This window comes from Vigna unguiculata, chromosome 3 (genome assembly GCF_037176805.1).
Source record: "Vigna unguiculata cultivar grain cowpea cultivar isolate G323 ecotype 2 chromosome 3, ASM3717680v1, whole genome shotgun sequence".
Classification (NCBI taxonomy): domain Eukaryota; kingdom Viridiplantae; phylum Streptophyta; class Magnoliopsida; order Fabales; family Fabaceae; genus Vigna; species Vigna unguiculata.
Window position 1 is genome coordinate 67,838,205 of NC_140794.1, and position 25,119 is coordinate 67,863,323.

Here is a 25,119-nt window from a genome sequence, read left to right on the forward strand (position 1 = left end):
GACTTAATGAAATCTTAATGATCATTAAGACTTGTATATACCTAATCATAATAAGTCTTTGACATTCAACTCACCTGGACTTTTCTTATCATATAAAGAAAACATGGTTCCACCATGTCCTGTGTGTGGGAGTACCAAAAGGATTGGTGTGAAAAAGTGTTTGGGGAAAAGACAGAGAGAAAAACCCTAATATATTGTGTTTATCTTGAATTTCAAAGTTGAAAGACACACTCACACAACTCATGCACTGCTTCAACTAAAAGCTCTCACTAAAGTTAAATGTCACTGCACACTCACTCTCTCATTCATTCCCCTCTTCTCTCTTTCCTTCTTTTCTTTACCACCAAAAAGATAAGCTGATCCATCCATGGATCAATGATGGATACCCTAAGCCAAAATGCTGCTACCAAACACATTAACACAAGAGGACAAAACTGACCCAGTTTTTTTTCCATCGTTACGTGGCATTTCCATACCCAAACTAGTCAAGTCTCTGCAAACGCTTGTTACTGCTCTATAGCTGTACGGGACCCACTCTTTCTCCTTCCCTTCTTTCTATTTATGCTGTTTCCTCCACCATTTTTCATACACCATTGATTAAAACACTAACCAAAGAAAAGGCGTAGAATGAAACATGGTTGGTCTTAGCGTAGTGCTGGAAGTTCAGAAAGGTTGTATCAGTAAAAAGACACCTCAAGTCATTAACAAAACCACCATTTTGTCCACCACCACCACCCACAAAAAACCACCCCTTTCTCCTTCTCCTTCTCCTTTTCAAACCCCCACTTTTCTAGACCAATGCTTTCTCTGTGGGAAGAGACTCTCGCCAGGGAAAGATATCTACATGTACAAGTGAGTCCTTTTAATCAAAATAAACAATATGTTTGTTTTTTTCTGTTTTTCCTGTAGCATGGTGTGATCCATTATCCATACAACCTACATTATTTGGTCTGTTAGATATAAGACTTTTGCTTTTGTTGTTGTGTTGTTATTTTCAGATCTTATGGTATCTGGATCTTTTGTTTGTTTATCGATGTTATTGAAGTTGTTTTTTTTCTTTTGGGGTGTGGTTGAAACGAAACATGAACATTGTAGAGGGGACAGGGCATTTTGCAGCGTGGAGTGCAGATGCAAGCAGATTTTTTCGGACGAGGAAGAAGCTATTAAGAAAGAGAAGTGTTGTTTGGCTGCAATGAGGCCCACATCGTCTTCGTATTCATCTTCTTCAACCTCACGTCATCATCGGAAAGAAACAAGAAACCGTGGTGTTGGTTTTTTTTAAGGAAGAAATCACGAGATTGTAATTTTTTTTTTTTTTTTGCACTCGCATTCCAGTTTTACCCACTATTTATTTGGTTAATGACAGCACAGGCCTTGTCCTTTTTGCTTCCTAGTATGAAGCCAAAAAATGTCCTTTCAGCTTTTCATTTTTTGGGGTCCAACTTCTAGCTGTACCTGAGACCTGATGAATGGTTTGGTTCCACTGCTCAGAAACCGAACCCACACAGAAACACTTCCATGTTTTGTCTTTTATTTCATTTTTAGTTGCTGACAGTTGGAAGGGTATTTGTGGCAATGCATTCTGAAATATTAGAATTCATGTTGATGATGGTGATTGAAAGTGATTTTGAGAAGAGTAATTAAGCTTAAACTGAGTTCTTAACAGGGTGAAGTGAGATATTAATGGTGGAAGATGATTGATTGATTGATTGATAGATAGAGTGAGTGGATTTTCCTTGGAGCTTGTGGCATGAAAGAGCGGTGATTGTTTTTAACCAAAATGACAATGGAATACAGAGATCAAGTTTCCATGCATTTGTGGAGTTGTCGGGGTAAGTACGAATGCCACATTTGTAGTTAGGTATGCAATGTTTCACATTTCTAGCTACCTCTCTCAGCTGCTCATGGAACGCACTTCCCTCTTTAAATTATGCTGCTAGGCTAAATATCAAGTTATAAATTTTTAGATTTTTATACTTACAAATCCAAATATAAGTTTATCTTTCGCATTTTATAGAAATAAAATAATTGAGTAATTTATAAGAAAAATCTCATAAATTTATCGTAGATTTTAAATTAAAAATAATATTAAGTTTAATTAACATTGGACTCAAATAACTTTAGTGGTTATATATATATATAATAATTTTTATTTTTATTTAAATAATTTAATGTAAAAAGTAAATTTAAAGCAATTAAATTAGAGTTAAAATAAAAATATATTAAAGTGAATTATTTTATAAAATATCAAAATTTAAATTAAATTTATATTATTTTATTTTTTTTCTCTTTCATGATCACATGTGTTTTCCTGTTGAATCTTATGTCTCGGATTGGTCAGGGTTGTAATCTTAGGACCACTAGATTGGGTATGAAAAAGAATTGCATTTCTTCTTGCACCCCTCTTTTGTTTTTTCCTCTGCACTCCATAAAACCTGCAATCCCAAAATCAATCCTCACTAAGCGTATAATAAAAATTTCTGCATTTTTTTTTCTTCTGGATTGAGTATTTAGGAAAATATATCTTGAGAACATTCTATCCAAAATATATTTTCTATATATTTTAAAATGAGTGTGCCGGAAATTACTTCCAAATCTGTAAATATTTTCTGAAATGCTCGATCTGAAATATAAAAGAAATATTTTGAAAAATACTTTTAAATCTGAAAGCATCTTGCAAAACCTTTAATTTGAATTTTTTTTTATACTTTCCGGTTTCGAAATAGATATTCCAAAAGACATTTTTCAGATTCAAAATTTTTCAGAATGTTAATTCTGGAATATATCTAAAAAATAATTTCAACCGTGAATCCGGGACAATGAATCTAAGGTCTTCTTGATCGTTTTCATTCTCATCACAACTGGAAAACGATGAGGGAGAAATGCCTCAATAGGGATTTTAATAAATTTTGACTGGAAGATAAAATAGGGATATCATAATTTATGGGGACGCGTGAAGAAAAAAAAGTTGCAAGAAGAAATCCCTATCTTGTTTATAAAAAAATAATTGTCCACATGCTACAGTTGAGGGAGCCCATGCCAATGGACCACTGAATGACTTACTTTTAGGGAATTTCTACTGTGTTCCCGATTTTTCTTCCTGCACCCCAGCTTTTACTACACTAACTATTATGTCTCTACAAAAAATATATATACATTATTAAATAAATAAGGTCAGCAATAGTTATTGTTTATCAACCATTATTTACTACACTCAACAATCTTTTTCACTTTAAATAGCCACTCCAGGTTCACAAATTTAATTCAATCAGGTACCATTTTTATTTCCTTTTGAGAACTTTGTTTTTGTGTGATTGGAGTGTATTAAGTGGTATTTGTTAGGAGTGTCAAAACAGGTCAATTCGACCCATTTAGGCTCCGAATCAATTTTGGCCCACTTAAAACAAGTCGGATCGCATTAGCTTGCCAAGTGAAACGGAATTACCTATTCAATTCGGTCGGTCAGCTTTGACTTTTTTTTTTTAGATTTTGAATTGGAGGCCCAAATCATATTTGATTTTTTTTTTTTTCACATTCCATAGTAGAGGTCCAAAGAAACAACTATACAGTATGGAGATCTTATGTTACCAAATAACTAATTGACCCAAGTACATTTTTTCCTTTCATGAACAGTAGAATAAAAATCTAATTTAAGAAAAATAATCACATGTGAACTAAAACAGGTTCAGCCAATAAGCATTGAGGAATGAAACAAAATGACATAACCCAGTCAAAAAAAACACAAATAGCAACCCAAGCAGTAACACAAATGTCTATTAAAACAACAACACAAACAACAATTAAAGCAACCTAACATCACAAATGTGTGTGTAGTGTGGTCTGGTAACTCACTAACAACAACATTGTATGCTAAAAACAACAATACAACACAAATAAGCGGCAGCCCAACAACAAACATCTTAATTTCAACAATTTACTATACAAACATCAATAAATAGTCCAACAATTGTTATTTTTTTTAAATCAATGATTAAATATAGTTATATCCAATCCAAAGAAGCCAATTACGATAATAACTATGAAATCAAAATTCGGAGAAATAACAGCAACACCAATCACATGATGTCTCGACAACAATTACAAAAACACCATTCACAACAACACCTTAAATTACCTAATAAATGAAATGTTTATGCTATTGAACACTTAAAATACTCAAATATCATACATAAAAAAATATTTATTTGACATGCATTATTTGAACATAATTGCACAAAGGTTGTGATAAGAAGAGAAGTATCTTGGAAATATAAATGAATTTTGTAACAAACCAAACAAATTATAAGAAAAACAAAATAGAGCACACACACGCACGCACATACACTAAGTCAATGTGGAGATTCTCCATCAAAACGGAGATGAGTTCAAACAATACCCAAGTGGATGAGTTTATTTGTCCTCCCTACATAAAGGATGTGGGAAAAAAATGTAATTGTTGGAATTTTATAATTAATCTAGGGGTCTTAAAGCGAGTTTAGCCAGCCGGGCCAACCCGTTAGCCCATTAAGGAAATAGCGGGTCGAGTTGAAATTTTCAACCCGCCAATTTGTTTTGGTCTGGCTCGCTTATTCCGTCAAATTGGTGGGTTTGCCCGATCCATTGAGCCATTTTATTTATTTATTTTAATTTTTAATTTTAATTCTTTTTTAGTTTTAACAAATAAAAATAAAATTATTTTTTCTATTATATTTTTGCATAAATGTAAATATGCAATACTGTTTTAATTTAAATCATTGACCCAAATAAATTAAGTTCTGATTATTAGTTATAATACAATAATTTAACATGTAAATATAATAATCATTTTAATTTATTCAATTAAAGATATTAACTGATCAATTAAAAGCTTGAAAAATATTTATATAATTAAATATGCTCTAAATATTTGTTTATAAGTAAATGTATAACAAATTTTATAAATCAAAATAGAAAAAAGTGGTAGGGCAGCTCGCCAATTTGTCTTGTGATGAGAGATGGTTGTAATTTCTGACTCATTTTTCAGTGACGAACTAGTCCGATTCGATTGTTTTTTGTGAGCTAAGGGCGGAAAAGGCCAAAACGAGACAGACTAGCCTGTTTTGTCACCCTAATGTAATCCATCAATTATATATTTTAAAAAACATTAAAAATTGTATATTTAAGTAATAATAACAATACATATTACATTTTATAAATTCATTTAATAATTTTTTTACTCCTCCATAAGAATAAAAATGCAAAGACTTTATTAAATATATTTTAATTGTGATCTAATATATTTTTAAAAGTAAAAATTGAATAAAATTACTGACAATTAAAAGTAAAATTACTAAACAATTGAGAAATAAAACCAAGGATGGTTAAAAATTATGATATTAAAATTATAAAGAAACGTAAAGATTAAAATTGTGAATTTCGTAAAATATAGAATCCAAAATTTGAATTAAGTGCAATAAATTTATAAATTAAATTATCCGTATCTAAAATTTCTATTTAATATTGTTGTAAATAATCATTTAATACTCTCTGAGATGTTTGAAGGATAAGTGATGGTATTTTTTATTTTTGTTGCACCTTGAAAATATCAATCTTGCTCTATTTTATCTGTTAGTCTCCCCTTAGACTATATATGTTATTTTTCATTTAATTATATTTAAAAAATATATTTATTTTTTGTGTATTCTGTACACGGAATGAAAATATAAAATTAAAAAGTATTTGAAAAATTAGACATGTTAAAGCGAGTCAAACTGTAATCAGATATGTTAGTCCGTGAAGAAAAGAACGGGTCAGATTGGAGTTTTCAACCTATCAACCCGCTGTGTCCTAGTCCACCTAGTTTGTTAGGGCGAGCCAGCTCGTTCGTCCTGGTCAGCCGACCTGTTTTTTTTTTATTTGTATCTTTTATTTTTTATGTTTAAAAAATAGAAATAATTAAAAATATATATATTATATTATATAAACAAATTTATATAATGAATAAATTTTATAACCAAATATTTTAAAAAATTAAAAAAATTTAAAAACAATTAAAAGAAAAGTGGCAGACCAACTTGCCGTCCTGCTCTGAGAGACAGGTTATAATGTTTAACATGTTTTTCGGTGGTGGACCAGTCCAATCCAACTCATTTTTTGATGAACCAAGGACAATGCGAGTTAAAATGAACCGGACTTACCCATTTGCTACCCCAGTAAAAATAAAATGAAGGTGATAGTAATGTAATGAATATACCTTTACATATGTGTGTACTTATTAATATATGTATTTATTAAATAATTTTTGTAAAAGTTAAAATTAAATTAAAGAAATTGTTATAGAATTTAATATCAAATATTAATTAATAATAAAGAAATTTATAGGGTGCAGAATAAATTAAAGGGATGAAATTTTCCGTCTTTTTAATTTTAAAATTTCAAATACTGTCATTTTATTTTTCAAATTTTTAATATAGTTTTACTTTATTTTGACATATAATTTAATCTCGTATATAACATGATAAATCTAACTAATTTTATTAAGATAAATTTAAAAAATGATTTAGATAACGTTTTATAAAAGTAAAATTTAAGTCTAATATTACTTTTACACACAATTATATATTTGTAAACAATATAAGACCTCGTATATATCGTGTTATATAATCTCATGTGACATATTACCAATACTTAATTTCCAAATAACATTGAGAAAAAAAAATTGAATTATTACATATTTTTGCAATATTGTTAATTTCTTAACGATGTTGACAAAAAATATACTAGATTATTCCATTTTTTTTTCAAAAGGTCATAAAATTAAAAAATAATATTGAAATAAACTTAAAAATAGTTGGATAAAATAAATTATTCAATCCAAAGAAAATTTATGACATCCATTAAAAAAAATTTCTCTTATATGAGTATGTAAAAACACAAAAGTGTCTTGCTAATAGATTAATAGAATATGTTGTTCGAAAAAGTGTCTCGGAATTGTTTTAATCTTTAATAATCAATTATGTAGCTATCACAATTAATTATAAATTTAGTATTATTATTATTATAATATTAAGGAAAAATGTTTTTTTAATAATAATAAACCAATTTATATAGTAATCAATAATAAATAAAATAACTTATCTTTCTTCTAATTTATTTTCAACTAAATAACCTTTATTTTCATTTATTTCTCAAATTTTTTCTTCTACTTCCTCTATTATTTTTCTCTCACCTAAACCAAGCCTTTGGGAAGTGATGGTGAAATTTAGTGAAAGAAAAAAAAATACTTACATTTATCTCATCAAAATAGAGAAAACATTAATTATTGATTATTTTTTAAACTCCACTTATGTAAATTAACAATTTGACAGAGTAAATTTTAATAAATAAATAACTTTTATTATAAGTATAAATTAAGATAATTATTAAAGAATTAACTAATGTAATATAAGCGCCATTTGTAATTAGTTAAATTTGAAGGTAAAATTAGAAAAGCTATTTCAGAAGTTCAGAATGGTGTGATGTGATGTATTGTTATATAGTAGTTATTTTATTATTTGGATTAGAGCCAAGTTTTTCCTACTAAACAGGACATTCCGTTCACGTCACTTCTTGTTATTTCATATTCAATTTCTTTTCCATCTTCATATCAAATCTGAATAATCGAAAACCAGAGGAATCGCATCACAGCACAATGGGTAGCAGAAGAGGGCACACGCAAATGGACGTTGGCTCCGATGGGGTTGCCGTCATCACCATCGTCAATCCTCCCGTCAATTCCCTCTCCTTTGACGGTACACACTTTCGCCTTTTTCTTTTAGCTCGGAAACCATTTCTTCATCGTCTCTTTAGTGCTTCTTTGATTTCTAGTTCCACCACGAGTTAACCGAAGTCTCTCATGATTTGTTGTGCCTTCAGTCATGTATTCTGAAAACAGAAATGATTTTAACTTAAAACAGCTTGGAACAGTCTTTTTAAGTTGGATTAAGAATTTTACTATTAACTTCAAAATCAATTTTATCGAAATTGATTTTGCCAGCAATCACCCAGGCACACAGTAGATTGCATTTACTGCCTGTTTTCTCGCCAATCTTGATGATGATGTGATAGTAGAACCATGCTTTTATATTTATATAACGGATTTGGGATTGCTCCGTGAAATTAATCAGCGTTTTTCTGATTAATGCCACTGCATGTTGTGAAACTTTTCAGTATGGGTTAAATATGTTTTTGTCCCTTAATTTTAACTAATTTTGAAATTAGTCTATTTCGAAACTTTGGATCAATTTAGTCATTTATCTTTTGGAATAAGTAAATATAGTTATTTTAATCAAATTTTGTTAAGTTTTTTTTTTTTTATATTTTAAGCACGTTTCATAATAGTATTTGACTTAACATTAAAGCAAAAAACATATAAACAACTCAAATATAATCCTGAAATGCGTACGAAACATCATATAAACCTAACAAAATTTGATTAAAATGACTAAATACACGTATTTCGAAAGATGAAGGACTAAATTGGTTTAAAATTTTGAAATGGACTAATTTTAAAATTTACTGAAAATTGAGGGAAAAAAACATATTTAACCCTTTCAGTATCATTTTACATATTCTTCACGTTGTTTTTTCTATTGCTTATTATTGCTTTATGTTGCTCATCTGTCTCCCTGTGTCTCTTTTTGTCTCTAGTATTGAACAGTTTAAAGGAGAGTTTTGATCAGGCGATAAAGAGGAATGATGTCAAGGCAATTGTCGTTACAGGTATTGTGATTTGCTTTTGACCAGAACAGTTTCTAAGGGGTTGTGTTCAATTTAACAAGATAGAATCCGTAATTAGGTAGGGGTTGATATTGAAAGTAGTAACCATGATTTGGCAGGGACAATGTAAAACAAATAAATTTCTTAGAAGTAATTTGTTCTAAGGGATCAATGTAAAACCAAAACTTATAATAAGAAGAAGATAATGTGATAAATAGCCACCAATTGAGCCTATAACCTTTTACCCAAGTCCCCACCCTTCATTAGCAATGACCAAGTGACAACTTTGGATGTAGTTATCCCTGTCAAATTAAAAGTACCTGATCAAATGAAATGCTATTATACAAATGTTAGTAATAGTTATGACTTTCAACCATCTAGAATGATCATTCTCACTCAACTCGACTAACTTCTATGACATAATTTTGACATTTGATAAGCACAGAATTTTCAAACTACAAAGAACTAATTACAATTGAGAAGTACAAAAGGGAAAAGAAAAATGAAGCAGCAGGCTAGTTTTTGTGCTTCGCCAAAGATATTTTTTGGCCAACTCCACATAATTATAACTGAATCTTGTCACATGTATTAGGTGCAAAGGGAAAATTTTCTGGAGGTTTTGATATTTCTGCATTTGGTGGCATTCAAGAGGCCAAAGGTACTTAAACAATTTTGGGTGACTTTCTAAATTTCAATAATTGACATTCGTACTAATTTTCTAACTCTTTTCTCTCCCCTCTTATAGAGCGTCCAAAACCTGGTCTTATATCAGTAGAAATCATCACCGATACTATTGAAGGTACTTCGTTTTTTTTAAATTCTTTATTTTTTATTTGTTTTCATTTTGTTATATGTTAAATTATTCCACTTAATTTTTCAGCGTCTAGGAAACCATCAGTTGCTGCCATTGATGGCCTTGCCTTGGGTGGGGGTTTAGAAGTTGCAATGGTACACTTTACCCACTAGTTAGGAAGAAACATTTCCTCTTATTTTTCTGCAAAATTTACCAATTCTTTCTTATACAGGCATGCAATGCTCGGTTATCAACTCCAACTTCTCAATTAGGCTTGCCTGAACTTCAGCTTGGAATAATTCCAGGATTTGGAGGTACTATCTGATTCCTCCCTATTTTGATCAAATTAACTTGTATTTTGTGTATGAATTCAAATTAAATTCTTCTGTATACATAACTTTTTTATTATTTATTTTGAAAACATACTTGTAACCTTCATGACTGGACATTGTTGAGTGACATGAGCTACAGAGGAAAGCTGATTGAATATCAAGTTTTACATGCTTTTAATGAAGTAATGAACTAACTAAAAGTTTGGTTAAATACCTTAATTCGGACATTTGACGGGGCTAGAATAATTTGTAAAAGGAAGTTATACTATGAGTAACAGTGAATGTCTTGTAACTAAATGTTCTCCTCACTATATTTTTCTTTAGTATTGCTAACCTGGATTTTAAATTGTCTTAGGAACTCAGCGGCTTCCTCGTCTTGTTGGTTTGCCAAAGGCACTTGAGATGATACTGGTATGCTACATTTTATGCTTTCATTTTATAACTTTGCTATTCTGTTAAATGTGAAGAAGGTATCTGAAAAACTGGTATATTCAAACTCAAGGTTGGTAATCAGTCTAACAGCATTGCACTTTTATGTTTGAAATTTGTTGGATAGATATCACCAGATTTTTTGGTTTAGTTCTTCACTTCGAGTGGAATTGTACTTTCCATTTTAACACAGTATTCAAGATTAGTGGTTTGGCTTCAATGTGCTTGTGTAGTGATTTTCAATTAACTTTTTTAACACTTCATTTTAAAAAAATCCAGGCTTCAAAACCAGTCAGAGGGAAGGAGGCTTTTAGTTTGGGGCTTGTTGATGGTTTAGTGCAACCTAATGATTTGGTAAACACTGCACGCCAGTGGGCCTTGGATATATTGGGCCACCGACGACCATGGGTTGCTAGTCTTTATAAGACCGACAAATTGGAACCCCTTGGGGAAGCAAGAGAGATTTTGAAATTTGCGCGAGCTCAGGCTCGAAAGAGGGCTCCTAACCTCTATCATCCTTTGGTTTGCATTGATGTTATTGAGGCAGGAATAGTGGCTGGTCCACGTGCAGGACTCTGGAAGGTTGTTATCTGTCTACACCAGTATATCCCTTTTCCCCTTCATATTACTGTTGCGTAAGTATGTATGACTTTGTGTTTAATTTTTGTAGGAAGCCGAAGCCTTCGAACAACTTGTGCAGTCAGATATTTGCAAAGGCTTAGTTCACGTATTTTTTGCTCAAAGAGGAACAACCAAGGTTTGTTTGGGTTGTGTCTTAATTTTTTACCTTTGCTTTTTTCCAATTCAAGTGACAAAACTATCTATTAAGACAAAAATAGCTTATATTTTTTTAATACCATACTTTAAACCTTTAATAGAAAGGTTAAATGTTGTCAAAATATTTAGTGTTTGGACATAATTGAAAACGGACACACAAATCACTGAGAGTAGCTTCTGCCTCAGATTGATGAGAGGTTGTTGTTGTTGATATACGTTAACAAATGATTTTAAATGTCCGCTTATTTCTAAATGTTGTATTTAATTTAGTTAATGTTTTGAAAAGAAAGACTCTTCTACTCTTTTCTCTCTCCTCTATGTCCATAGCCCTTCGGTGTGGAGCTAATGGACCTTTTTCAATGTTTTTAATCATTCATTAGTATGGGATGTTCAGTGGAGTACTTAAGGGATTTAGTTCTTCCGCATTGAAAAGGTACCTTTTGATGGGTTATATTTTTTTTCATATATATGGTTTATGGTTATAGTCATTGAGAGATTGTGGTTCCATATGGTTATATGACATTAGTCTTACACATATAAGGCATTTGACACCACTTTTACACAAAAACCTTAAGACAATGGTGTTATGAGTCTTTATTCTTATATAGTGTTTAACTTTGTCTTTTCTATCCTGTGGGACTTTTGACTCACACTTAAACTATTTCTAATACCTTTCAAGGAATGGTTCCTTGAGTGGTTATTGGTATTGAATTTTGTTTATTGGTGTCTCAGAAGAAGGAATTATCTATGGAGTGGTTGACTAAAAAGGATGAGTGAAGCATCACATTATCGTTGGGACATTTACTCTTAGGAATAGGGCCATGATCAAAACTTATCTATTATGAAGTGTCTTAAGCCCCACATTTTGTAGTATCAAATGCTCGATGGAGTATTTAAGTGCTTTCCTTCACCCGCGGGTAACTAACTTTTAACACATTTCCTTTTCGTTTGTTATCTTTTCTTGAACACTTCCATTTAAGCACTATGGGTTCAAAACTTTTTGATTCACTGAAGACTGTTCGGTAGCTTCCTTATCTTCGGATACATCTCATGTCAAATGAAATTAGCATCACTTTGTCATTCCCAATTACCCTTCCAACTCATCTTAAAACGTATCTTAAATTTGAAAGTGGTGTTTTCTTGCCAGAGGTTTTATTGGATTGTTTAAAAGTTGCATATTGTCTATAATAAGGTTTGGGGAATCCACCAACCTTGAGCTAACTTTTCGAATTAGGTTAGGCTTGATGTTGGGTCACTTGCAAATGTTCAATCTGGCAAACTTCAAAATATATGTATCATCCTAGACCTGGATATGAGGCAAAGTTAAGATGAGAAACATTAGCTAGGAATATAGTCATAGTCCTTATAATGTTTGGGCAATCCTCCTCTCTGTGACCTTGATTTTGGACTCCAGTTAGGATCGATTTATCTTTTTTATAAAGACAAAGGTTTTGAAGCTGCATTAGCTAGCCTGTAAAGGTCTATTTATTTTTATTTATTTTTTGTATAAATTCGACAAATACGAATTTCCTAATACCTTGTGTCATGGATAGGTACCTGGGGTTACGGATCGTGGTCTGGTTCCTAGACAGATCAAGAAGGTTGCCATCCTTGGTGGAGGACTAATGGGGTCCGGAATAGCAACAGCTTTAATTCTTAGCAACTATCCTATCATCTTGAAAGAAATAAATGAGAAATTTTTGGATGCTGGTTTGAATAGGATTAAAGGTGAGAATAGATTCTTAAGAGTTGGCTCTCACCGGTCCCTATTCAATCTGCATTTTTAATGAAGGTATATGCTGTTGTTTTCCTGTTTTAATGTATTTTTTTCTTCACTATGAACAGCAAACTTAAATAGCCGTGTTAAGAAAGGTAAAATGACCAAGGAAAATTTTGAAAAGGCCATCTCTCTTGTAACCGCTTCCCTTGACTTTGAAAGCTTCAGAGATGTGGACATGGTCATTGAGGTTGTATAATGAAACTCCAAAATATATTTCCTTATTAACCGTCCTCAAGGTTGTGGTTGCATGTTATGGAAGTTATGAACTTTTGGTGTTTGATATCTCGACAGGCTGTTATTGAGAATGTGTCCTTAAAGCAGCAGATCTTTGTTGATCTTGAAAAGTATTGTCCCCCTCATTGTATACTTGCAAGTAACACTTCCACAATTGACTTGAACTTGATAGGAGAGAAGATCAAATCCAAAGATCGAATTGTTGGAGCCCATTTCTTCAGGTGGTATCTTGTATTTGGAAACTATTTTTCTCCCCGTAATGTCTTTCTGACTTAAACATCTGACTTGTGCTTACTTAGTCCTGCACATGTTATGCCACTTTTGGAAATTGTACGTACAAAGCAGACCTCTCCCCAAGTGATAGTTGACGTACTAGATATTTCAAAAAAGATAAAGAAAACACCAGTGGTGGTTGGAAACTGCACTGGATTTGCTGTTAATCGGATGTTCTTCCCGTACACGCAAGTAGGTCTCTTGCTTGTTGAACGTGGAGCAGATGTTTATCAAATTGATAGGGTAATCACCAAATTTGGAATGCCCATGGGGCCTTTCAGGTATCAATTCTCGGATAAGATCTTTATATTCATAATCAATTCTTGAAGAGTCTAATTTGTTACATATTTACTTGTGCAGATTGGTTGACCTTGTTGGATTTGGTGTGGCAATTGCTACTGGCTCGCAATTTATTCAGAATTTTCCTGAGCGAACTTATAAATCAATGCTTATTCCACTTCTACAAGAAGATAAGAGAGCTGGTAAAGATAAACACTGCATCGATTGGAATTTTGATGAGATATATGTGTGGAGTGTATTTACTAACATTGAAATGCTCGGTCATATTCTACTGAACTAATTCATGAACAATCTTTGTTTAACACACTTCTAACAGGTGAAACAACTCGCAAAGGTTTTTATTTGTATGATGATAAACGCAAGGCTAGTCCTGATCCGGAATTGAAGAACTATATTGAGAAGGCGAGGGGCATTTCTGGAGTCTCTGTTGATCCTAAGGTATTTTCAACTCTTCCTAATTCATTGCATATTTGTTGGCTGAAGAGGAAACAACATTTGAAGTCTGATTTGTTTTTAAATTTCCATTGGATAATCTGAACCTGGACAGCTTGCGAAATTACAAGAAAAGGATATCGTAGAGATGATATTCTTTCCTGTGGTGAATGAGGCTTGTCGGGTCCTTGATGAAGGTATTGCAGTCAAAGCAGCAGATCTCGATATTTCTGCTATCATGGGCATGGGGTTTCCACCTTACAGGTTTGTCTTATTATTTATTTGGCACACTTGTAAAAAAACTGTGTACATGTTCTAAAATTTTGAGGTCGATTTCGTTAGGGGAGGCATCATATTCTGGGCCGATTCTTTTGGATCGAAGTACATATATTCAAGATTAGAAAAATGGTCAGAGTTGTATGGAGAATTCTTCAAGCCCTGTGCGTACTTGGCTGCTAGAGCCGCCAAAGGAATTCCTCTGGTGAGTAAAACTATGCTCCTTTATTTCCATTTCATTTCATACAAAACCATTTGTTATTCCAGTAGGGTTTAGCCAATGTCTATTTGGTCAATGGCATTAGGTTGGGATAGTGTGCAAAGTGTTCTTTCCCTTGGTAGATTGTTTGCAGGATTATTAGATCTGTTTTTAACTCAAGAAAAGATCGAAACTTAAGGTAACTTCGTTGTCTAAAGGGCAATTCACTAACACATTGCATCTGTAGCCAGAAAATCAAGATCATCTATTATAGTTAACTTCTTTGCTTTATCAACTGCTTTAAACACTTAGCGAAGCAAACAAGCCTCAAAGAGACCAAATTAAAAATGTTTTAAGAGAGTTAACTTCCGATCCGAAGTACGATGACAGGATGAAACTTGTAATGTTTGTATGTATAATGATCAATTTAATAAAATTTTACTTATAAAGTCCAATATATGAATAAATACTACATTATATGTTTAGCTGTTTTATATTTTCTCCCTACATATAACGAAACCACATTTTAGCTTTAAAATAATTAATTGACACTTTGTTATAAATCAATTTATGTATGACTGAATTTTAATTTAAGGAAAAAATGATTTTATTTTATTATTTGATTCATATAAGTTAATTTTGATCTGTGAAAGAACTATTTAATTTATTTTTTCTGATATTTCTTTTGTAACAGTGTCTTTTGAGAAATTGTTGTAAGAATAGCTTATGTCACTTCCCCCAATAGATAATGTTTGAGAATTATTTTTGCTGTCTAATGGATTTTGTCCGATTGTATTGCAGAGTGCCCCCGTGGAGCAGGCAAAGTCAAGGATGTAAGAAATAAACAGCTCATCAAGTGTTTACTCTATTGAATTTTCCTTTTCTCCTATCAAATGGTGGGAATATAGTGGTGACTTCAAAAATAGCTAATAAATAATGTATGATGAGAAAATATTTAAACAGCACTATTCTTTGGTCAAAATAAAAGTATCTAGTCTAGATAGATGTTTGTTTGTCACTAAAAATAGAGGACGAATATCAAGAGTTTGACTTAAATGGACGGTAATAAATGGTCATGGAATTAGTTTTTATGTTTTTTAATGGTAATTAAGTTAAAAACATGGATATTCGAAAAAATGAATTAAAATTTACAACATTTTTTAAGGCATAATATTATTTGCCTTAATAAGATAATTTATTACTCTTACGATAACCGATTGACAGATATTGGATACTCCTTACATCTTATCTACAATTTTTAGCAATATCATTAAAGTATTCAATTTTATCATCTAGAAACCCGGTTATGTTATAAATTCAATAATAAACAATTGAATCTGAACTGACATATATTCAATAAAGAGAATATCATGCCGGGTCACTACTTTCTAAAAAGAAATAAAAAGGAAATTAATATTATAATAATTACAAAAATGTAAAATAAACAAAGTTCACCGCAATAAAATAAAAGAAGATAGAATAAAATTAAAGCTGTATATCCTTGTTGTATTGTTCCTGAAATTAAAAAGAAGAGATAAATAATATTTGAAGTCCTATAAGTTTTATGTGGTGAAACGATATATTTTTTTTTCATTTTGATCTATAAATATATGTTATTATTGTCATTTGAATCCTTCGTTGGGGATTAAAAAAAATTAGGAGCTTAAATTTAGAATTAAATTATTTAAAAAATTATGTAAGTTTTTCTTAATTTTAAAGATTAATATTACAACGAAATGGTGATTAAATTAATCATTTTTCAAGAAAATAGTAATCAGTTTCATCAATAATGTTGGAATAAGGTGCCAAACGATGTGTACTTGCAGTTTATAGTGTAAGATGATTAGTTTGGGGTGTTTGTTTTATGATGTTGTAATAGGAATGACAATCCCATATATACTATAATCAAAATGTTATTTTTAGGCATGCTTGAAATATTATGGGTTAACTTTGTTTTTTGGAATGTTTTTTTACACAAAAAATAACCAAAATAAAAATAAAAACAGACAGTGAAGTTAAAAAGTAATTTATATCTTTACCATTGGAATATAACCTTTTTACCTTTCAATATGAAAATAAAAATATTGCAATAAGATAATATAACATTTATAGGAATAAAATAATTCGAGAATGGTTTTTTTTTTTATAATTACAAGTATGCAAAAAAATCGAAAAACTTAACCAACTTTAACTTATTTGATTTCTTTCTATTATTATCTCTAATATTTTAACATATATTTTCATCACTTTTAATGTATATTAATTATTTATTATCATCATTATTAATTTTACCTTTTTAAAAATAATTAACTATTATAGAATTTTCAATATTTATGGTTTTTAACATTTTTATGTAATTTAAATTAAGAAAAAGTAGAATTATATACATAAGAATTATAAGCAATAAATATTATAAAAAATCATATTTAATTTTAATTTTTAAAAACTAAAACTAATTAATATTTAAATAAAAAAACTTGTTGAAATAAAAAGTATTATATATAGCCTTAAAAATAAATAAAATTATAGAAAAAGTGTAATAAAAATGTAGGTATTTAAAAAAAAATAATTACATAGTAATATATTTTATGAACAGCTAACAACTAACAACTAAAAATTTATGAGATAGTTCCGTGAAAATGAAAATTGACTTAAAGGTATCTATGGAAAGGTAGATAGAATCATTAATATTTGATGTGCCTTGATGTGATGTGCGTAGCTTATTTATGTTACACAGTAGTCACCATCGTCAACAAAATTTCTCCCTCTTTTTTGATTTATTATTTTCTTCTTCAAGTCTGATTCTTGGAAAGTCGTAAGAGTGGCAGCGTAATGGGAAGCAAAGGACACACGCTCATGGAGGTTGGACCCGATGGGGTTGCCGTCATCACCATTGTCAACCCTCCCGTTAATTCTCTCTCCTATGATGGTAAATTTTTATCCTTTCAATTCTTTTTCTATTGCTCAATGTTACTCTATGTTGTGTCGATAATTTCTCCTTCTTTTTCTCTCGCTAGTGTTGCGCAGTTTTAAGCAGAATTTTGATGAGGCTCTAAGCAGAGACGATGTCAAGGCATTTGTTGTTACTGGTATGTTTTGCAATTTGCTTTTCTAGGCAGAGATTATTCAAAAAAAACTGGGAAGGGGGCAATGCTTAAGCTTGTTCCTTTGGTATCTTATCTATTCAAATAGTTGTCCTTGACCAAATTGAAAATTTCTTGACCGATCTTGCTTGTTAGTTTGTTATGACTGATACTATTGTACATTCATTGATGGTCAAACCATCTACAGTAGCCATCTTCATTCACTCCTGTGATATGATGGGGATATTTTGATAAACACCGAAGTTTCAAACTGTGAAAATAACTAATATGCTCTATTAGATTGGGAAGAACAAATGGGAATTGAGTGCTGGCCGATTTTGGGCTTAACCGAAGATATTTGTTGGCCAACTAGCTTGTAGCTATCGCATCATAACTGAATCTTATGTTACTTTATCAGGTGCAAAGGGAAAATTTTCTGGAGGCTTTGATATTTCTGCCTTTGGTGATGAAGGGCCGATAGGTACTTCTTTGGGAGTGTCTTTGTAATGTGGTTACATTCATAGACATTGTGTAATTCTTTCCTCTCTCTCTCCTCATGTAGAGCGTCCAAAAACTGGTTGGCTATCGGTAGACATCATCACTGATACAATAGAAGGTACGTCATTTCTTTATGAAATTCTTTATTTGCTATTTATTTTTCATTCTGTGCTATCTACAATCTATTTTCTTCATTTTTCAGCGGCCAGGAAGCCATTGGTTGCTGCCATTGATGGCCTTGCCTTGGGTGGGGGCTTAGAAATTGCAATGGTTTGTGTTGCCAACTGATTAGGAAAAAGAATATTTTCTTTGTAAATTTCTACAAATTGTTACCCATTCTTTCTCATATAGGCGTGCAATGCTCGGTTATCAACCCCAACTGCTCAGCTTGGTTTGCCTGAACTTCAGCTTGGAATAATTCCTGGACTTGGAGGTATTAACTCATTCCTATCTGTTTTCATCAAATTTACTTGTATTTTGTGTATGAATTCAAAATGTTAAATAGAGAACAAGTTAGACCATGAGTAACAGTGCAGGTCTTATGACTAATTTTGTTATTGTTTCCTTTTTCTTTAGTATAGAACATTTTTCATTAAAATTTGAATTGTCTTTCAGGAACACAGCGACTTCCTCGTCTTGTTGGTTTGGCAAAGGCACTTGAAATGATGCTGGTACTATACCTTTTTATGCTTATTTTTTTGTAACTTTCCACTCTGTTCAATGTGAAGAACTGATCTGAAAAGCTGGTGTTTACAAACTCAAGGTTGGTGATCAGTCAAACAGCACATTCACTGTTCCATCTTAGATTTTTTTTCTGAACGTAATATCAACAAGCTTTTTCTTCAGTTCTCCACTTTGTGTTGAATTATGTTTTTCTTTACAGGAAAGTTTCAAGAGTTGTGACTTCAATGTTCTTGTCCAGTGATTTTCAATTAATTTCTTCACCTCTTTTTTTTTCTCTCTTTTTGAACTAAGACTTCTAAACCAGTTAAAGGGAAGGAAGCTTTTAGTTTGGGGCTTGTAGATGGATTGGCGTCGCCTGATGATCTGGTGAAAGCTGCACGACAGTGGGCCTTGGATATTGTAGGCCATCGGCGACCATGGATTGCTAGTCTTTATAAGACTGACAAATTAGAACCCCTTGGAGAAGCATTGGAGATTTTGAAATTTGCTAGAGCTCAGGCCCGAAAAAGGGCTCCTAACCTCCACCATCCTTTGGTTTGCATTGATGTTATTGAAGCAGGAGTAGTTGATGGTCCCCGTGCAGGACTCTGGAAGGTTGTATCTGTCTCCAGTATACCCTTTCGCCCCTTCATATTATTGCTGCAGAACTTTGTGACATTTTCTTTTGATCTTTTGTAGGAAGCTGAAGCAGCTGAAATACTTGCAAAGTCAGATACTTGCAAAAGCTTAGTTCACATATTCTTTTCTCTCAGAGGGACGTCCAAGGTTTGTTGGGTTTTCTGTCTTAATTTTACACTTATTTCTCGTCCTTCAAGTGACAAACTAGTTACTAAGAGATAAACTAGTTACACTTATTGTTATAAACTTTTACATCGAAAGCTTAAATATTACATAGATTTAATTGCAAAATTTGTATTGAATTTGAAGAAAGTTTTGAAAAGAAAGACTCTTCTAATCTCTTATTTCCTATTTTCATTGAATCCTGACCCATCTTGATGTACAACAATAGCTTCATCTCAATAGATGTGGTTGATTACATGAATTAATCAATACCATTAGCCCCGGTTAAAAATAATTTTTCAGGTTATCCCTTTTAATAGATTCTGTTATTGTCCTTCTTGGCATCCTTTTATCAATTTCACACGGACTAAAAGCCTTGGCAATTACCCTTCCCATCGGTGCCTCCAATGACTTTCTTTGAACACATCCCCACAGAATTTTTGGCCATTCAATCAAGCAGATCCCGCAGCCAGAATTATTTGACTATCCCCTTCAATATGATTGCTGATTTTGTAATTATTTCCTTTATTAGGATATTTGTAATCACATAATTATGTCGTTATCTACTTCATTAGGATAATATAGATGTAGGTTAGCATTTGTAGCAGTTCAGCTACTTTTCAAGGCCGAAATTTTATTTATTATATTACTCATATGAGAGTTCTCCAGATGAACACATTTTGACCTACAATTTTTCGGAGTTTAACACGATATTAGTCTGAGGTGCGATCCTACCTAGGTTTGCCCAGGATTCCTAGCCTCTTGTATTTATTATCTCATTTCTGTCCTACTCTAGAATAAGTTTATTTGACCTCTGTCCCTTTTTCAATGTGCCCCTTGTTCCACTCAATTCTTTATGACATCTTGTTTGTTCACTGTAATGGCAAGAACTACACAACCTGAGCATTTCAGTTCTAGATATTTGTCAAAGGTAAGGAATTGTGATACTGATCGTAGCATTCCTTCTCTCGATAAAGATGAACAAAACACTAAATATGACAAGTGATAAATCAAAGACACTCGAGTCATGATTTGGATCATAGGCTCTCTTGATCCCAATATTGTCCTCAATCTTTTAGACCATTCAGCACTGCAGCCAAGATATTGGCCTATCTAAAGAAAATGTGTAGAAAGAATAACACTGGTAGAAGGTTCTGGCTTGAACTTGAAATAAACATATTTCAATAGGAAAGTCTCCCTTACTCTGAATTCATTGCCGTTGTTTATGAAGATTTGTCAATTAAAGGTCATACTGTGGTGCAAACAGTTCATGAAACTACTAAACGAGATTAATTTGTTATTGAGTTGAGATCAGATTTTGAAGGTATTCTGCTCAATTCTATGAACAATATTGTATCCTCGGATGCATGCCTAAATGAACTTCAAAAAGAAAAATATCTCTTCCAGTTGCGGACACCATACAAATCAAACCTAAAACACATTTCTTGAGAACTATTCAATGTTGGTGCTTCTTCTGCTCGTAGCTTTGTGCATACAGGAAATGTGCATCATAATGCTCTTACCCGCCTTCAAACTTTGACCCCTGATACTACCGCTTCTCTGCTTTAGGGCTCTTGGGGAAATCTTCTTGTACCCATTATTCTTGGAATTTTAACTCTGGGGCATCCAATCATATGCCCTACAGTGCCGAAACCCTTACAAATGTCACAGGATACTCAGGAAATCTCCAAATTCGTACTGGAGATGGAAACCATTTACCTATCACAACAGCAATGGTGATAGATAACATATTTAACAATGTCTTTGTTTCACTTAGTCTCATTAGTCATCTTATTTTTGTTGGTCAATTAGTTAACAATGATTGTCAAATTGAGTTCTCAAAATTTTGTTTTCTTGTGCATCATCAACAATCATGTAAAGATGTTCACGAAGGGCCTGAAGTTGTTCATCTTTTCCCCCTTCATGTCTCAGTCTATGTGTTCCTTCCAGCCTTTTATTTCTTATAATTCCACTGTTGTTAATTTCAAAACATGGAATATGGTATTAAAGTGTATCTAGTGTTGATGTTGAGTTACCTACAGCTGTTTAATCTTGCAAACATCAGACTACGGAGGTGACGGGGTGTTAAGATGCCTCCCATTAGCTAGTAATATAGTCAGAATACTATTTTTAAGGTTTGGGCAATCCTTCCTCCTTGAACTAACTTTTGTGATTGGGTCAGGGTTAGATATTCAATCCAATTTTTATATGGATAAATATGGCTGCGAATGAGAATTAGCTAGCCTGATTCTGAGTGCTAAATTTATGTCTAAATTTTATCCATATGAATTTTTCAATACCTCTTGACGTGAACAGATACCTGGGGTTACGGATCTTGGTCTGGTTCCAAGAAACGTTAAGAAGGTTGCCGTCCTTGGTGGAGGATTAATGGGCTCTGGAATAGCAACAGCTTTAATTCTTAGCAGCTATCCTGTCATCTTGAAAGAAGTAAATGAGAAGTTCTTAGATGCTGGTATCAATAGGATTAAAGGTGAGAATAGATTCGTAAGAGTTGGCTCTCACCAGTCCCTATTTAATCTGCATTTTTAATTAAGAAATAGATGATGTTGTTTACCTGTTTTCATGTATTGTTTTTCCACTATGAACAGCAAACTTACAGAGCCGTGTTAGGAAAGGGAAATTGACCCAGGAAAATTTTGAAAAGGCAGTCTCCCTTGTACAAGGTACCCTTGATTATGGAAGCTTCGGAGATGTGGACATGGTGATAGAGGTTGTATAATGAAATGCAAATAAACTTTGCTTATTTACTGTCATAAGGATCGTGGTTGCATGTTATCCATTGCTTGGGAAATTATTAACTTCTTTTTGATGTTTGTTGTCCGGACAGGCTGTTGTTGAAAATGTTTCCTTAAAGCAGCAGATTTTTGCTGATCTTGAAAAGTATTGTCCTCCTCATTGTATACTTGCTAGTAACACTTCCACAATCGACCTGAACCTGATTGGAGAGAAAACCAAGTCGAAGGATCGAATTGTTGGAGCCCATTTTTTCAGGTGAGATCTTTTATCTGTTTACTAATATTTTTTTGGCTGATCTAAATATCTGACCTGTACTTCCCTAGTCCTGCACATGTTATGCCGCTTCTGGAAATTGTGCGTACCAACAATACCTCTCCTCAAGTGATAGTTGACGTGTTATATATTTCAAAGAAGATAAAGAAAATTCCAGTGGTGGTTGGAAACTGCACAGGATTTGCTGTTAACCGGATGTTCTTCCCATATACCCAAGCCGGTCTCTTGCTTGTCGAACGTGGTGCAGATGTTTATCAAATTGATAAAGTAATAAGCAAATTTGGAATGCCCATGGGGCCTTTTAGGTATTATTGATTGGATAAGTTCTTGACATTCTGCATCAATTCTTGAAGTGCATGATTTGACACTTATTTACTAATGCAGATTGGTTGACCTTGTTGGGTTTGGTGTGGCGATTGCTACTGGTATGCAATTTATTGAGAATTTTCCAGAGAGAACTTATAAATCAATGCTCATTCCCCTTCTGCAAGAAGAAAAAAGAACTGGTAGAGATAAACTCCCGCATCAGTTGGAATTCTGACAATATTATATCTACGTGGAAAATATTTACATGACAATGATATGCTCCATTTTATTCTATTAAACTAACAGGTGAAACATCTCGGAAAGGGTTTTATTTGTATGATGATAAACGGAAGGCTAGTCCTGATACTGAATTGAAAAATTATATTGAGAAGGCTAGGAGCATTACTGGTGTCTCCGTTGATCCTAAGGTCTTTTAACTCTTCCTAATTCATAGCATATTTTTGGATAGCGAGGAAGTACATTTTAAAGTAAAATTTTATTGTAAATTCCTCTGGATATGGATATGATGCTCTGAATCTCAACCTGGACAGCTTGTAAATATACAAGAAAAGGACATCATTGAGATGATATTCTTTCCTGTGGTGAACGAAGCTTGTCGGGTCCTTGGCGAAGGTATTGCAGTCAAAGCTGCTGATCTCGATATTTCCTCTGTCATGGGCATGGGTTTTCCACCTTACAGGTTTGTCTTATTATTTATTTGGCACATATCAAAACTTTGTAATCGTTCTAAATTTTGGGATGGATTTCACCAGGGGAGGTATCATATTCTGGGCTGACACTCTTGGATCCAAGTACATATATTCAAAATTGGAGAAATGGTCAGAGTTGTATGGAGAATTCTTCAAGCCTTGTGCCTACTTGGCTGCAAGAGCTGCCAGAGGAATTCCTCTGGTGAGTAACCTAAGCTCATTTTTTTTTTCATTTCATCCATGCAAAACTATTTGTCTTGTTATTTGCAGACTGTTAATAACTTAAGGTAATTTTGAGATCTAAAGGACACTTTACTAATGCATTGCATCTGTGATCATAAGATCAAGATCGTCTAATGGAATTTGTCTGTACTTGGTAGTAAAACAAACAAGCCCTAACTTGTCTTGTTTCATTTATTAAATAATGATTGAACCTTAAGTTTATGCACTTAAGGAAATAACCAACACATTCATTAGTACTTCTTTGAAGTATATAATATTCAAGATTCTTTCTGACCATTGGCTCTTCATCTTGACGGTGTTGTACACTTATTAGACTGTTATTTAAAAGAAAGCGTTGTTTAAAATAATGACTATATATGAGGTTTTTAACATTTTCCTTCTATATGTGATAAATCCACATTGCATAGATAAACAACAGAGTATAAGATAAAACTAAAAAAGTAAGGGATACACGTCATGGAAATATAATGTTGTTGCCTGCTTCTGGAATTTAACAAGCTGTCTTGGTAGACAATTCTGAGTCTCTTTTGCCATTTGTGTTGCTCTGTGATGGATTTTGTACTTTTGTATTGCAGAGTGGCTCAGTGGAGCAGGCAAATTCACGGTTGTAAGAAATGAATAGTTCACTCTGATGGAATGTTCCTTTCAAAGGGTAGGAATATAGTGGTGAATTGAGAAACAGCTTCATTTATGATGAGAAAATATATGAACAGCGTAATTGTTTGGTCAAGATAACAGTGTGTTTGTTTGAGACAGATGAAATAAATGATTTTCGCTTATTTTTTTACAAAATTATTTAGTTATTTTAATGTGTTTGAGACATAAACTGATTTTGTTTTTAAATCTTCTTTTGAAAATAAGTTTGCACACTTATGAAAGTCTGAAATTATTTGAATATTTTCATATTATCATGAGATTGTGCAACACTTTTTTTTCAATAACTTCATACCTTTTTTTTTTGTAATTTACCATCTAAAAGTCAATTTTTTTTTGTTGTTGTAGAAAACATTATTATTTTAATGTTGTCTTTTAGCAAATTCATCCACACAAAATTTGTTTAGATCTTTTGACTGTTTGTAATTAGGAATAGAAAAAAAATATAATAATAGAATAATTAACAGAAGGTATTTATCAGATAACTTATTCAACATTCAGATTTCTAAATTACAAATCGAACCTCTTTTTACTTTTTAACCTGAGATCGATAAATGTTTCCCATCACCG

The 25,119-nt window shown here is 32.3% G+C and overlaps 3 protein-coding genes across 3 annotated transcripts; all 3 read left to right on the plus strand.

The window, feature by feature from the left end:
- Window positions 1–266: 266 nt before the first annotated feature.
- Window positions 267–1,576, plus strand: LOC114179340 (FCS-Like Zinc finger 15-like). Its single transcript, XM_028065657.2, has 2 exons — window positions 267–852; window positions 1,096–1,576. Exons 1-2 carry the CDS (start codon window positions 635–637, stop codon window positions 1,280–1,282), a joined length of 405 nt encoding a protein of 134 aa, XP_027921458.1. The 5' UTR covers window positions 267–634; the 3' UTR covers window positions 1,283–1,576.
- A 5,943-nt stretch (window positions 1,577–7,519) lies between these two features.
- LOC114175727 (peroxisomal fatty acid beta-oxidation multifunctional protein MFP2-like) lies at window positions 7,520–15,566 on the plus strand. The gene is made up of 18 exons (XM_028060513.2): window positions 7,520–7,769; window positions 8,668–8,739; window positions 9,329–9,394; window positions 9,482–9,535; window positions 9,617–9,684; window positions 9,762–9,843; window positions 10,217–10,272; window positions 10,570–10,872; window positions 10,961–11,047; window positions 12,621–12,795; window positions 12,913–13,034; window positions 13,139–13,302; window positions 13,381–13,635; window positions 13,715–13,836; window positions 13,971–14,092; window positions 14,202–14,350; window positions 14,429–14,567; window positions 15,363–15,566. The coding sequence occupies exons 1-18, from the start codon at window positions 7,670–7,672 to the stop codon at window positions 15,396–15,398; spliced, it is 2,172 nt and encodes a 723-aa protein (XP_027916314.1). The 5' UTR covers window positions 7,520–7,669; the 3' UTR covers window positions 15,399–15,566.
- Window positions 15,567–17,253: 1,687 nt separating this feature from the next.
- Window positions 17,254–24,687, plus strand: LOC114175728 (peroxisomal fatty acid beta-oxidation multifunctional protein MFP2-like). The gene is made up of 18 exons (XM_028060514.2): window positions 17,254–17,490; window positions 17,579–17,650; window positions 18,063–18,125; window positions 18,207–18,260; window positions 18,345–18,412; window positions 18,494–18,575; window positions 18,758–18,813; window positions 19,118–19,420; window positions 19,505–19,591; window positions 21,923–22,097; window positions 22,216–22,337; window positions 22,455–22,618; window positions 22,687–22,941; window positions 23,021–23,142; window positions 23,249–23,370; window positions 23,494–23,642; window positions 23,716–23,854; window positions 24,471–24,687. Exons 1-18 carry the CDS (start codon window positions 17,394–17,396, stop codon window positions 24,504–24,506), a joined length of 2,166 nt encoding a protein of 721 aa, XP_027916315.2. The 5' UTR covers window positions 17,254–17,393; the 3' UTR covers window positions 24,507–24,687.
- Window positions 24,688–25,119: the final 432 nt, after the last annotated feature.

Excerpts from the sequence above, each read along its gene's own strand:
- LOC114179340 (XM_028065657.2), top strand. The coding sequence starts at position 635 with ATGGTTGGTCTTAGCGTAGTGCTGGAAGTTCAGAAAGGTTGTATCAGT. Across the intron at positions 853-1,095 it reads AAAGATATCTACATGTACAA|AGGGGACAGGGCATTTTGCA; the intron begins GTGAGTCCTTTT and ends TGAACATTGTAG.
- LOC114175727 (XM_028060513.2), top strand. The coding sequence starts at position 7,670 with ATGGGTAGCAGAAGAGGGCACACGCAAATGGACGTTGGCTCCGATGGG. Across the intron at positions 7,770-8,667 it reads CAATTCCCTCTCCTTTGACG|TATTGAACAGTTTAAAGGAG; the intron begins GTACACACTTTC and ends TTTTGTCTCTAG. Across the intron at positions 9,395-9,481 it reads TGGCATTCAAGAGGCCAAAG|AGCGTCCAAAACCTGGTCTT; the intron begins GTACTTAAACAA and ends CCCCTCTTATAG.
- LOC114175728 (XM_028060514.2), top strand. The coding sequence starts at position 17,394 with ATGGGAAGCAAAGGACACACGCTCATGGAGGTTGGACCCGATGGGGTT. Across the intron at positions 18,413-18,493 it reads GGGGCTTAGAAATTGCAATG|GCGTGCAATGCTCGGTTATC; the intron begins GTTTGTGTTGCC and ends TTTCTCATATAG. Across the intron at positions 19,421-19,504 it reads CCCGTGCAGGACTCTGGAAG|GAAGCTGAAGCAGCTGAAAT; the intron begins GTTGTATCTGTC and ends GATCTTTTGTAG.